The following is a 13,525-nucleotide window of genomic DNA, read 5'->3' on the forward strand; positions in this document are numbered from 1 at the left end:
AGGGTCCATGATAATTCCAGATACTGCCCGGAAAAATTAATTTGCCAAAAAGAAATAAAACTTTTTTTTTTTTTTCCCAGACCCCCAGCGCCACCCTCAGTGTTGCCTGCTTAGGGACCCCTATAGAGCGAGAGAGAGAGAGATAGACCCCAAAGCTCACCACTTACTGCTCAGAGTTTCAAAATGCAACTTGTTTCAGCATTGTCTAGGACAGGAAGTCTTTTGGCTGGCTTCCCGGGAAGAAAGGAGGTGGCTCCGCCCCTCTGCACGCCTTCCGGCACCTCCCCTAGCTCCACGAGGTGTTTGAGTCACCTCAAACATGGCCGCCCCCATGCTGGAGACACGAGGCTACGCCAAAATGGCGGCCTCGTGCGAACTACCAGACAATGGCGGCGGCCTGCACAGAATAGCGGCATGTCTGCAGAAGGATCTCGGCCTCACAACCCTTCACCCTCATGGTGGTCAGCATGGTCGGCGGTACTGGACCCTGGCGGGCCGTATGCGGTCCGTGGCCGTCGGGAGGCATCTGCTTAGATGGAGGAATGATCTGGAATGCAGTATACATGTATAGACATCGCCCTGTGGCTTCTGACAGGTAGGATACCTTACACTATCACAGTAAAGTTCTAGTACTGCCCCTGACTTCAATCATTTTAACATCTTTGCAATTAGATTGTCAGCTCCCAAACCAAGCCTCCTGGCTTCTTGTTCACAAAAATCACACTCAAACAGGGGGATCTGTGACATGTTATAGGATAGAGGGAAGACCCATCCTTACCATTACAGAGAGGGGCCCGCGTTCACCACAAGACCCGTCAGGGGGAAAGGGGGAAGATACTACTCACCATACCGGAACCAGGCGGGCGCCAACTCCTGACAGTACCCCTCTCCACCGAGGTGGGAGGGCTGTCGACCAATCCGGACGCCGTGACTCATGGTCTTTGGCGTTTCAGCGAGACGTTTAACTTGCAGGGTCAGTCCCCGTCCAGTGGAACTATGTCGCGGCCGACCCAGCGCGGAGCTATGGCCTGCACGCGCTCGTAGGCTGAACTGGGGTGACCACTGGATCTCAACATCCAGCCCGTCGCCCAGTTCAGCTTTCTTGCTTGAAGATCTCACAGGAACACTGGAGAAAAAAGCGGTCTAAAAAATTTTTCTAAGAATAAAATCCTGCCAGGACCGAAGATCCCAGCAAGGTATCTAGGTCCTTACTCCTAACTAGACAGAAAAAAACTGATTTGCTAGAGCAGGAAGTGAGAGGATATACCCTCTGGGACTGCCCCTAGGGTGTGGCCAGAACGTTTTCTTTCCTGTCTAGTCCTACTCCTGTAGAGGGCAGCATAACCCGAGTGTGTTGAATCAACGAGGACTACGTCTGTCAATGAGCGACAGAGAAACAACTGTTGTTCCAGACCAGAGTCCTGTGTCTCTCAACACGGAGAATATAACAGTGGCGACGAGGATGGGATTTACAAGGTTACTATCCGTGTGAGAAAAGAAAGAGGAAAAAAAAACTCTGGATTGTCAGCTGGATACAAACACCCACAGAGCTCAGCAGGAAAATGTCATTGATCGGGACATTTGATGGAGAACAGACATCGTGGAATTCCTGGATTGAGAGACTGGAACAGTATTTTGCTGCAAATGCCATCCCAGGCGACAAGCAAGTAGCAGTATTTCTGACAGTGGTTGGTGCTCGGACATATGAGATCTTAGGGATCTCCTTTTCCCTGAAAAACCAGCAACTAAGACTTTGGCAGAGCTCCTGACACTGTTAGGGAATCACTTTCAGCCTAAACAACTAGAGATTGCAGAAAGATTCCGGTTCTATCAGCGGCATCAACAGCCGGGTGAAGATATTAAGGCTCATGTGCTCGCCCTTCGCAGACTAGCCTCAACCTGTTCTTTTGGGGAGTACTTACCGACTGCACTGAGGGATAAGTTTGTCATGGGACTAAATAGCGAGTCTAGCCAAAAGAGACTGTTAACAGAGAAAGACCTTACCCTTACAAAGGCAATTGAGATAGCTTCAGTGATGGAAATGGCTGTGAAAGATACAGAGGCATTGAACCCCCAGAGCAGAAGGGAAGAGGTTAAAGAGGAAGTTTTCAGAACAGCAGTCAAGCCAACTGCAGCTAACTGTAAATACAGAACCTCACCAACCCGGGAGTCAGCTTGCTACCGTTGTGGGAATACAGACCATGATCACAAAGTCTGCCGGTTTAAATATCAGCCTTGTCATAATTGTGGTAAGGCAGGCCATCTGAAACGAGTCTGCCGTAGTAAGAAGGTGCGAAATAAACAACCTCCGAACTCTGAATCAGAGGATGAGGAAGTGCTCCACAGATTGGACATACATCATATGCATTCAGCACCCTCAGCAATGACTGTAGAGGTAACCGTGGAAGGAAAGAAACTCGAGATGGATGTAGACACAGGAGCAGCAGTTTCAGTTATCACCCAGAAACAATGGAGAAAACTTCTGATCCGAACAACTGCCCATCCAACACCAATCAAACTGCAGACATACTCAAAGCAGATACTCCACCCACTGGGTTATGTGAAAGTACAGGTATCCTACAAGGGTAAGACAAGGGTAAGACAAAGAGAATGCCATTGTATATCCTAGAACATGGGGGACCCCCTCTCTTTGGGAGAGACTGGATTGCTCACTTTGGCATTGCAGACATCGCCATAAACCCCTGCAACACCGTGACCATCCCATCAAGAGATAACGAGGGATGGGTGGAATCCCTGAAACAACGATTTCCCACAAGTCTTTGATGACCATTTGGGAAAAATAAAGCATGACTGTGTGAGACTCAGGCTGAAACCCAATGCCCAGCCTAGGTTCTTCAAAGCTCGGACGGTACCTTTCGCACTACGAGCAGGTGTGGAAGCTTGTGTTGGCGAGACTCCAAGAGCAGGGTCTAAAAGTGAACTTAGCGAAATGCCAAGTCATGGTACCTAAATTGGAGTTATGGCCACCTTGTGGATGCAGAGGGTATACACACCACGGAAGCCAAAGTTGATGCTTTAGTAAAAGCTGCAGCCCCAACCACCGTCCAACAGCTGCGATCATACCTGGGCTTGCTGAACTATTACCACAAATTCCTGCCGGATCTAGCACACACTTTGTTTCCATTAAACAAGCTTTTGGAGAAACACTCCAGATGGAACTGGTCGGCAGCATACCAACGTGCTTTTCAAGTTTCTAAGCGAAAGCTGTTGGCGTCACGCATGCTCGTGCACTATGACCTTCAAAGGCCTCTCACCTTGGCTTGTGATGCCTCACCCTATGGTCTAGGGGCTGTACTATCTCACGTTTTACCAGATGGGTCACAGAAACCTGTGGCATTCGCCTCCAGGTCCTTGACAAAAGCAGAAAGCAATTACTCTCACATTGACAAAGAGGCTCTGGCGCTCATATGGGCAATTAAGAAGTTTCATCTTTACCTGTATGGTAGGGAATTCACCATACTGACTGATCATAAACCACTCCTTCAGATCTTTAGCCCTGACAAATGCATCTCCCAGACGACTGCGGCCCGTCTTCAACGCTATGCCCTATTCTTGGGAGCATATAGCTACAAAATCCAGTAATCGCAGCCATGATGCCAAATTGCCAATGCTAATGCGGACGCCATGTCCCATCTGACAAGGACATTAACAGACTCTTCTCCACCTGTCAAGAGTTGTCGTTACACAAGCCTGTCCTTTCTGCCTTCCTTAAGACAATACTCTACTGGGTACGGTACGGTTGGCCTGCAACTGTCACACAGGATTATGAACCTTACTTCCGTAGGAGTCTGGAATTAACTGTGGCTGGCAACTGTGTTTTATGGGGAGACCGAGTGATCGTTCCACAGACCCTCCGGAGACACATTCTGGACTTGCTACATACTGGTTATCCCGGGGGCACACGTATGAAACAAAAGGCCCGAGGCTATGTGTGGTGGCCAAACCTCGACTCCGATATCACTACATATGTGAATGCGTGTGCTGGATGTGCACAAACTGCAAGAGACCCTCCTCGAGGGTGCGTCCAGCCCTGGACTTGGCCCACAGTTCCCTGGTTTCGCCTACACTTGGACTTTGCAGGCCCGATCAGAGGACACACCTTTTTGATCATTATTGATGCCCATTCAAAGTGGCCTGAGGTCATTCCTGTTACCCAGCCGACGACTAAGGCAACGATTTCGATACGGTTACATCTCGCTGCTACGTTTGGATACCGCAGAGAAATTATCACAGACAACGGTGCACAATTCACAAGCCAGGAGTTTCAGAGTTTCCTGACTGCCCACAACATCAAACAAGTTGACGGCACCTTACCACCCGGCTACAAATGTTCAAGCAGAAAGGTTTGTACAGACCTTCAAACGCTATTTCAAAGCTACTGTGGCTACAAGTAAACAACAGTCCCTGTCACCCCAGCAGCTGGACTCCTTCCTTTCTGCTTACAGAACCACACCACATGCAACCACTGGGAAAACTCCAGCTGAACTTCTTTTGGGTCGGCAGCCATGGACTGTTTTGGACATGATCCGCCCTCAAACGGTCCAGGAACATGTACGGCAGTCCCAAGACAAGAGGGTCGAACAACGAGATTCCCCGGTTTACAGCCCAGCAAAAAGGTATGGGCCCGATCTTATAGCGCTTCCAACACTCGTTGGCTTCCTGCTATCGTCGCAGAGACTTTGGGACCCAAAATGTATAGGGTCTGCCTGGAAGATGGTTCCATTTGCAGATGGCATGCGGACCAATTGCGTCCTCTTTCTCAGCTGCCCGAATCCCTGACATCGGCTGCACCTCCAATGTCTCAAGGATCTGCTCCTACCGGATCAGGAGGCATTGAGACTGATGCTTGGGGGGACTCTGAACTTTTGAACTCAGCTCCAACAGAGCCCTCGTCCAGAGATTTGTTCACCCTCTAAGCTAGGGGATCCCTGCTTCCTCCGGCCCCGAGTCGCTGGGTGCCCGTCCTCAATGACGCTGTTGCCCTCCTGACCGGTTTCAAATGCAAGACCGGTTACAAGACTTTCGACGGGCCCGCCGAAAGTGATCCGCTGCCATGTTCTCACCGTAGCATCCCTGGAAGTTGTTCTCACATCTGGATGCGGAAGAAGCCATGTAAATCTCCTGAGTTGGAGGACTGTATTGGACAATGAGTTACTGTTTTAGGCCTGTTCTCGTTTTGTTGGGGTTTTTTTTTTTTTTTAGGGATGGATGGAAGGTGTTATACCTGAAGGGTTTCACATGTACTGTCACTTTAAGGCTGGCTCTACCCAGGAGTGATGACAAGGGTCAAGGGGCAGAGTGGCCATCTTAGAGACATGTAAGAGATGCATTGATATAAAGAGCTGTCTTGTAATGCATGTTGTAGTGTACAGTGAGTCCTGAATAAACAACCGTTGTTCCAGACCAGAGTCCTGTGTCTCTCAACACGGAGAATATAACAACGGAATGTGGAATAAAAATTATCAAAGCCAAAACCTGACCCTTGACAGTACTCAAGGCCAACTTTTGATCCGGCCACTGAGCAAGAGCGAGGGGGAGCCCAAGAAGACTCACACCACGCAATACGCGACATCTCATATGATGTAAAAATAAATAAATCATCATAGAAGATGCTGCCCACGCTTTATACAGAGTTGGAATCACCGAAGCAGACAACCCCCCGTCCTTTGACACCTGGCTTACAACAGCCAAGCCAACAAGCCGCCGACCGTGAAGCCGGACGGGAGATCGGCCCCGGAGAGAAGAAACCCTCCCTGAGAGGAAGCCTCCAAGGAGCGTCAGCGGCAAGCCTGACCAGGTCGGCGTACCAAGCTCGGCAAGGCCAGTCCGGAGCCATGAGAATGACCGAAATCTCGGCTGCCTCGGTCCTACAAAGGATTCTTGGCAGCAACTGGAGAGGAGGAATGGCAGACCGCAGCTGACACTGACCTCGGCATATCCGCGAGCACTCTCGCACGACCATGCCGGCATCAGCCTTGCACAGATGACCACGCCAAACATCTCAGCATCGAACATGTTGAACCTAGCAAATGTTCTTGCCCATGACAGAACCCATGAGGCCACCATTGCACCCGCCAGAGGGTCCCGGGAGCGGGCCATGACCTCTGCACTATCCTGTAGATGCAATGCCAACAGGCCCACGTCCGAAGTGCCCCCAAACAAAGGCACAACTGCTGGAACGACTCCGGATGAAGGGACCATTGCCCTGCATCCAGGGCCTGTCGACTGAGGCAAACCATCTACCAATTGTGCTGGAAAGGGAACAGCGGATAGAGCCAGAACAAGGCGATCTGCCCAACGAAGAATCATCACTTCCAAGGCAGCAAGGACAGTTTTGGTGCCCCCATGGTGAATGACAAGACACGGTCGCGGCGTAGTCAATTGAAAGTGCACTGGACAGCTGCAGGTGCCTGATCCAGTGAACTAGGCAAAGCTGGATCGCTCTCAGCCCTAGGACAATAAGCAGTAACCTGGATCCTCCAGGGACCATACTCCCAAAGCAGAAAACCTCCCGAGGACTCCTCCCCCACACGGACAAGCTCGCATCCATGGTGACAATTGTCCAGTAGACGGGGAGGAAGGATTCAAGAGAAAGACTCCCCGGGCAACCGTCCCAGCCGGATCCGCAAGTCCAGAGAGTTTTGGATTCCAGTCCCCTTCGAGAAGGATTGCCTCCTGGGGGATCCCCAAGAGGGATTGAGCGAAAGAGACCGTCTTGAAAAACACCACCATCAGTCCTAGAACTCACATCCAGGTCCAAAGGGAAGAACATGTGCGGAACAGCAGAATTCGACCGCAGTCTAAAGTTCCAAGAGTTTTGACCCCGGAGGGAGAAACACCCGACCGAGGACGAGTCCAAAGTCAGACTCAGAAAGTCCAGTCTCATGGAAGGGACCAGGGATGATTTCTGAAGGTACAGAACTCACCTGAACTCCACCAGAGTTCTCACGGTGACAACCAACTTCCTCGTCAGTACCGTAGGGGACTCCAAACAGAGAAGCAGAGCCGCCAGGAAACCAGGGCCGATACGCCCCGCTGCCGCAAAAGCGCCAGGACTGGAGCCAACACCGTCGTGAAGACCCTAGCAGCATAAGCGAGACCAAAGGGTAATGCCACAAGCCAAGAGATCCTTCCCCACAGCAAAAAAACGAGATCAGAGGCTGTCCAGAACATAACGGGACGTGAAGGTAGGCAGCTTGATGTCTATAGAGGCCAGGAAGCCCCCTGAGGTAGAGAAGCCACCACCGTGTGAACCAATACCAACTTGCATTTGAGATCTGCACGGAACCATCAAAGGACCAGTAGGTCCAGCTTGTTGAACCAGAGCCTGAACTGCCCCACAGAGCGCCTGTAAGCGATCTGGAAAAAGCCTTACATTGAAAGGGAAAAACCTTACCAGAAATAAACGGATCGAAACTCGATCATGTAACTGGACCGCATGACCGCCTGAACCCAGTCAGCCTGGGATCCAGGCCAGTCGCAGGTCCTCGACCCCCTAGATGGGAGAGGAAGCACCTTCAGGCCGAGTAGGCCTTGTCTGCAGGTCTGGAAAAAACCAAACCCATGTACGCCAGACCAGAGTCGTCTGAAACCCACGCGGAAGTCTGGGAGGACTTTGCCACATACACTGTCCCTGAGGGACGAAGAAACTGTTTGTGGGCCAAAAGGGGGGAACCCCCCGACTGCGACGAAGGCCCTCACCCTTGACAGCCTGTGTCAACCAGGGCAGCGCCAAACAGGCGATCCCCCTGAAAAGGGAGATCTATTAAGACGACCTTAGAAATTTGATCCGTAGACCAACACTCCGGTCAAGTAGACTCCGGTCAACCACCGCCAAAAACGACAAGGTGACTATACAAGGGAGCCTCGACCAGCGCAGCATCGCAAACAAATTGCAGTCCCTGCGCCAGCTGGTCCAACAGCTCCCCCAGGGCAAGAGGGACGTGCCACACACAAAGTCGCGGTGTTGGGACTCCGCCCATCAGGCAGTGTCTGTGTGGCCAGGGAGCACAGAGCGCAGACCACAGCCCGCGCAATCCTATCCTCCAAGTCCTTAAAGGACGGGGATTCCTCCACCAGAAAACAACTGTAGTCCCATTCAGCTAGAGACCATACGTCAAAGGCGGAAACAGTCCTCTGTACCAGAGACTCCCCCAAAAAGGGGCAACGCTAACGGCCGCTTAGACACCCCAGGGGAACGTCTCAGACGGTCCCCTCCTACATGAGCAGCCAGCAAAATGAGCAGCACCGGGTGGCATGTGAGTGCCAGATGCCACCTGCTCCCTAGGCGCAGCCACCGCTGCGACCCCCAAATTGCAGGGTGCCACGCACCGAAAACAGCCAGCGCGTCCACCAGCGCCTGTCGCGGCAGGGGAGGTGGAAAGGTCATCCTCATCATCCGAGGAGACAAGGTGCAAGGTAACAGACCTGGCAGGGAGGCCCACGTCTGCAGCGGCTGAGCCAGACTCAGACTGTGAAACATCAGATGAGGCAGGGGTAGGCGGAAAAACGTCTCAGTGCACCTACCACCACCCCCCGAGCTGCAAAAAGGCATCGGACAGTGGAGATCCAGAAGGCCCTGTGGCCTCCGTGAAGGAGTCAGGTGGGAAAAAATGGCCTGCAGGGTCCATACTGAACCTGAGGAACCCGCGAGCAACTTTTTTTAAAAAAAAAAAAAGACTTTTTTTTTGGTAAATGGCCCCACAGTGCCCCCCTCAAGGTCAGGTATGTGCTCATCATCACTTTACTAGATTAAGGCTTACCTATAGGTACTGTAAAGATCTTCTAAACGTGCACCATTTAGGAGATATTTACTGAGCTAGCAGCCAGTTACGTCACTGGAGCATGGGCTCTAAAGAAACGGCCGCCCATGCCATTTCTTCAGAGCAGTGTGCCGTGGCTGGCGGCTCCCGTGCGTATGCACGTCGTCATCGCGGCTCCGGCCAGTCACAGGGCCGGAGTCGTGAACCCGGAAGGAAGACCGGGAAGAAATGGACACTGCCTTCAGCGATGCATACTAGCACATTATGCCTTTGCCTTGCAGGTAAGGGGAAAAAAAAAAAGTGTAGCGGTTTACAACCTCTTTAAAGGCACATCTGCACACACCAATTTCTACTAATCCCCCTGCAAAGTTTCAAAACCTGTTGAGCCTGCTAGTAAAGTCCACTTAATGCAGCTTCCACTGATGGTGTTGTAATGAGGCTACATCACTCCAGAATGCAGAGTTGCCTCCCTCATTCAAGGCTAAGTTCACTTTAGAAAAAAAAAAAAGATAACTTTATTGCAGTCCTCCAGTCTATCACACGAGGCATGAATTTACTACACCATTACTGGTTTACTAGTTTAAAACGTTTTGTGAATTTTTAAAGCACTGGAAGGGGACAGAATTCATTTTAACATTTTTATTGCTACTTGTTTCACAAGTTGGGACTCTTCATGAATGTGTGTATATTTATTAATATCACTATATAATGTTTGCACCATTGAATGTTTGAGTTCACTACCTAGATACACATTAACATTATTGGGGCTATTCATGATCACCACTTAGTTTGGTTTATGAATTTTTATTATTTAGATTCACTTATTGCCTTCTGCTGGTTGCAGCACTGGCCATTTGTGCTCACATATGCACATACTGCTATTGCCTAGTTCATCTGGCCCTATCTTCTACACAATTTGGTTTTTATTATGTGTATTTGAGAGTATTTATGATTGTAATTTTGGTTATTCTGGCTATTTTACTTGATCACATGAGAGGTAGTACCACACTCTTTACGTTCCTTTTGAGTATTAAACACTTCACCCAAAGTCAGAACTACATGGGGGTTGTAGAAAAAAAGTCAGCTGCGACTGAAAATGACACTGAAGGACGCACAGAAGGAAGTTGGATTTTAACCAGCGGCAGAGTTTTAAATCTTTGATGTACTATCACATCCGGTGCTCCCAGACAAACAAGATAAAGATATCTCCAATGACCACAATTGCTAATTGAGATGAAACAAAAATGTAGATTTGCCATTGTGCTGCTTTACCCACCTGTTTGGATTTTAACTCTGTGTAATTTGGAAGTGAATTGATCATTTACAGTGAACACGTGACCACATTCTATTTCTTTTGATTTGGGCTCCTTTGTGAGGACTCTCTGAGTAGGCTTTCCACAGGCAAGAGACTGCAGTGCTCTCACCAGCTCTCGTTCTGGGATATCTGTCTCTTGCTGGATTTCCTGTGCAAAAAAGAGACACTTAGAAATATGGATTCTCTGATAGATACAACATTCAAACTAGGATACAATTTTCATTTAATAGGTCAGTCAATTATCTAAATAAAAAAAGCCTTTTAAACGGGTCAGCAATTAATATGTCCTATTTTTCCACTTTACAGAAAACCAGTAGCCAACTTAAAAGGAGCTTAAGACCCCATTCACACTGCCGCGACCAGAAAGTCGCCTCATGAGGGGGGTTTCATGCTCCCTTAGGCCTGGTTCACACTAGTGCAACTGTGGATGCAACTTGAGTCGCACAGAATGGCATAACAATGGAAAACTGAATTTTTGTAAAATCTTACCTGTAAAATTCCTTTCTCCGAGTCCTTCGACAGTCGCTGCCTCCTCCAAGTCTTCACTGTTGGGTAGGGCTGAACGATAGTCGATATGATATCGACTATCGTTCTGCGGCCGTAGGCGATATGCATATCGCCGAGGTCACGATATTTTGCATAGGCAGGGGGGAAGGGACTCGGAGGAGGACTTACAGACTTCCGTTAGACAGGGACTCAGAGTAGAACTCACACATCCATCCCACTGCAGCCCGCCCCACACGTTCAGTGAGTCTCACTCTCCGCCCTACGTTTTCTCAATGGCACATTCAGGGAACCGATCACGCCGTGAGCAGCTGCACAGCTAACCAATCACGTGTGCCTGCACACCTGATTGGTTCGCTGTGCCGCTACTCACGGCGTGATTGGTTTCCTGAATGTGCCATTGAGAAAACTAGGGCGGAGAGTGAGACTCACTGCACATGTGGGGTGGGCTGCAGTGCACGAGTGAGTCAGTGTATGCGGCTGTGCTGTGATCCTTTCCTGGCTCCTAGTCCACCGCTCCAGCCTCCTACCACCACTGTGAGAAAGACTGTCACTGAATAATCTGATCAATTCCACACTATCACTGAGACTGAGTAATTGATTTGAGAGTACCATTATTAACCCTGACCTGCCCAGTATCTGCAATTAAAATTTAGAAGGCTGCCTGCATGCTTCACGATTTCCATTCCCAGCATCCTTCCCAATCCCTTGTTGACTTTAGCCTGGATTGACGAGTCCCTCAATATCGCAATATATATCGGTGAAAAAAAAATATTGCAATATTTTTTTTTCCAATATCGTGCAGGCCTACTGTTGGGTATTGACTTCCGCTCCGCAGGAGTAGCTAGGCATAAATACTTAGTCAAAAGAACAAAGGCATTTGCATATACACACCCATGGGGGCTGTCCCATCTAGTCAATACCCCCCTGCATGACCACTCCCAACTCAGTTAGGTAGCATAGCAGTAGGTAATAAGAACACAACCCCAAAAGAGGGGCGGGGGCGGCGACTGTCGGAGGACTCAGAGAAAGGAATTTTACAGGTAAGATTTTACAAAAATTCAGTTTACTCTTACGTCCTCCGACAGTCGCCGCCGCCTCTAAGTCATCACTGTTGGGATGTCCCAAAGCAGTATAAACATGAGGGGTGGGAGACGCAACCGTAGAAAAGGCAACGCAGTACCCACATCAGAGAAAGGAATCTTACATGCACTGTAAGAGATCCTGCTGGGCAACAGAAAAATCAATGCTCAACAGGAGCAACAGCCCAGGAAAGCAAACACCAACAGCCAGGGACCCATAGAAAAAAACAAGGGTCCTTCATGGAACTGCCGCACTAAGAACCTTGCGGCCAAAGGAGGCATCAGCTGATGCCAGAACATCTACTTTGTAGAATTTGGAAAAAGTCGCAGCTTTGCACACCTGGGCCACCGAGGCCCGATGCCAATAGGCCCAGGGTGCACTCACAGATCTGGTAGAATGCGCCTTAACAGGAAAGGGTGGAACCCGTTCCTTCAAAGCATAAGCTTGTTCAATGGTCTGTCTGATCCATTTGGCAAAAGTCACTGCAGACGCAGCCATGCCCTTCCAAGGTCCCTCAGGAAGGACAAAGAGGGAATCAGTCTTCCGAAAGGATTCCGTGGATGACAGGTAAACCCTGATCGCCCCGACAACATCCAGGGAATGCAGAGCAATCAATGCTTAGGCTTCGTACAAAGCGAAGGCAGGACAATGTCCTCATTAATGTGGAACTCAGAAATCACCTTAGGAATGAAGGAGGGTTGCGGACGCAAAACCACCTTATCCTTATGAATCACCAAGTATGGGGAACGGCAAGACAACGCCGCCAGTTCCGACACTCTGCGAGCTGAAGTGATCGCCACCAAAAAGGCAACCTTCTTGGACAGCAGAGGCAACGATATTTTCCGTATGGTTTTCAAACGGAGCACTCTGTAACAAGGACAGAACCAAGATCAAGACCCATGGAGGTAGAGGCTCCTTCCTGGGAGGAGCCAAATGTCACACACCTTGAATGAAGGTGCTAACCAGGGAATGAGATGCCACAGGGCGTTGGAAAAGAACAGCCAGTGCGGACACCTGGCCTTTTATCGTGGCCAGCGCCAGGCGCTGGTCCACCCAAGACTGGAGGAAGGCCAACACTCTCGACACCGAGTACGAGCGAGGGGAGAACCCCCTGGACTCACACCAGGCGAAATAGGCCTTCCAAGTACGGTAATAGATTTTACCAGAGGAGGTCTTCCTAGCCTTGACAAGGGTAGGGATGACCTCAGGGGAGAGACCCCTGTCCCTCAGGACCTGGGATTCAACAGGCAGGCCGTTAAAGCAAGATGGAAGATCGGACACTGAGACAGGAGATCTTCCCGCATTGGCAGCCGCTACGGAGGCGCCACTGCCAGGTGAAAAACATCTGCCTCATCCTCCATCTCAGACCACTCCCCCATCTGCCTATTTCTGAAGATTCCTTCCCTTCCTCACAAAAGATCCACATGGAAGCTGAATGATTCCCTAATCCTTGATCCTTCGGACAAACAGAACATAGGCGAAGAACTTGCCAGATTTTTTATTGACAACTCCTCGCCCGATGTCAGTCCTGCTGTATGTTGGGAGGCCCATTAAGCCTATATCAGGGCAATAACAGCACAGCATGAAGCAGATATCCTACAGAATGACCTGGACAAAATAACGGAGTGGGCAAAGACATGGCAAATGAGGTTTAACGTGGAGAAATGTAAGGTTTTACACTTGGGGACTAGAAACATAAAAGCACAATACACGTTAGGAGGGGAACCCTTGGGAGAATCAAAAATGGAGAAGGATCTGGGAGTCTTGGTTGATGATAGACTAGGCAACAGCATGCAATGTCAAGCGGCAGCTGCCAAGGCTAGCAGAATATTAGCATGCA

At 49.8% G+C, this 13,525-nt stretch overlaps 1 protein-coding gene across 2 annotated transcripts in view; it reads right to left on the reverse strand.

The window, feature by feature from the left end:
• CUL3 (cullin 3) overlaps positions 1-13,525 on the reverse strand; it is a 328,571-nt gene that overhangs the window by 39,775 nt on the left and 275,271 nt on the right. For both annotated transcript variants that reach the window (XM_082252499.1, XM_082252498.1), the window contains exon 14: positions 10,060-10,246. In XM_082252499.1, the coding sequence (XP_082108625.1) occupies positions 10,060-10,246 (187 nt within the window). The remainder of the gene's footprint in view (positions 1-10,059; positions 10,247-13,525) is intronic.

The sequence above is a fragment of the Pelophylax lessonae genome, assembly GCF_965119305.1.
Source record: "Pelophylax lessonae genome assembly, chromosome: 3".
NCBI classification, from domain to species: Eukaryota; Metazoa; Chordata; class Amphibia; order Anura; family Ranidae; genus Pelophylax; species Pelophylax lessonae.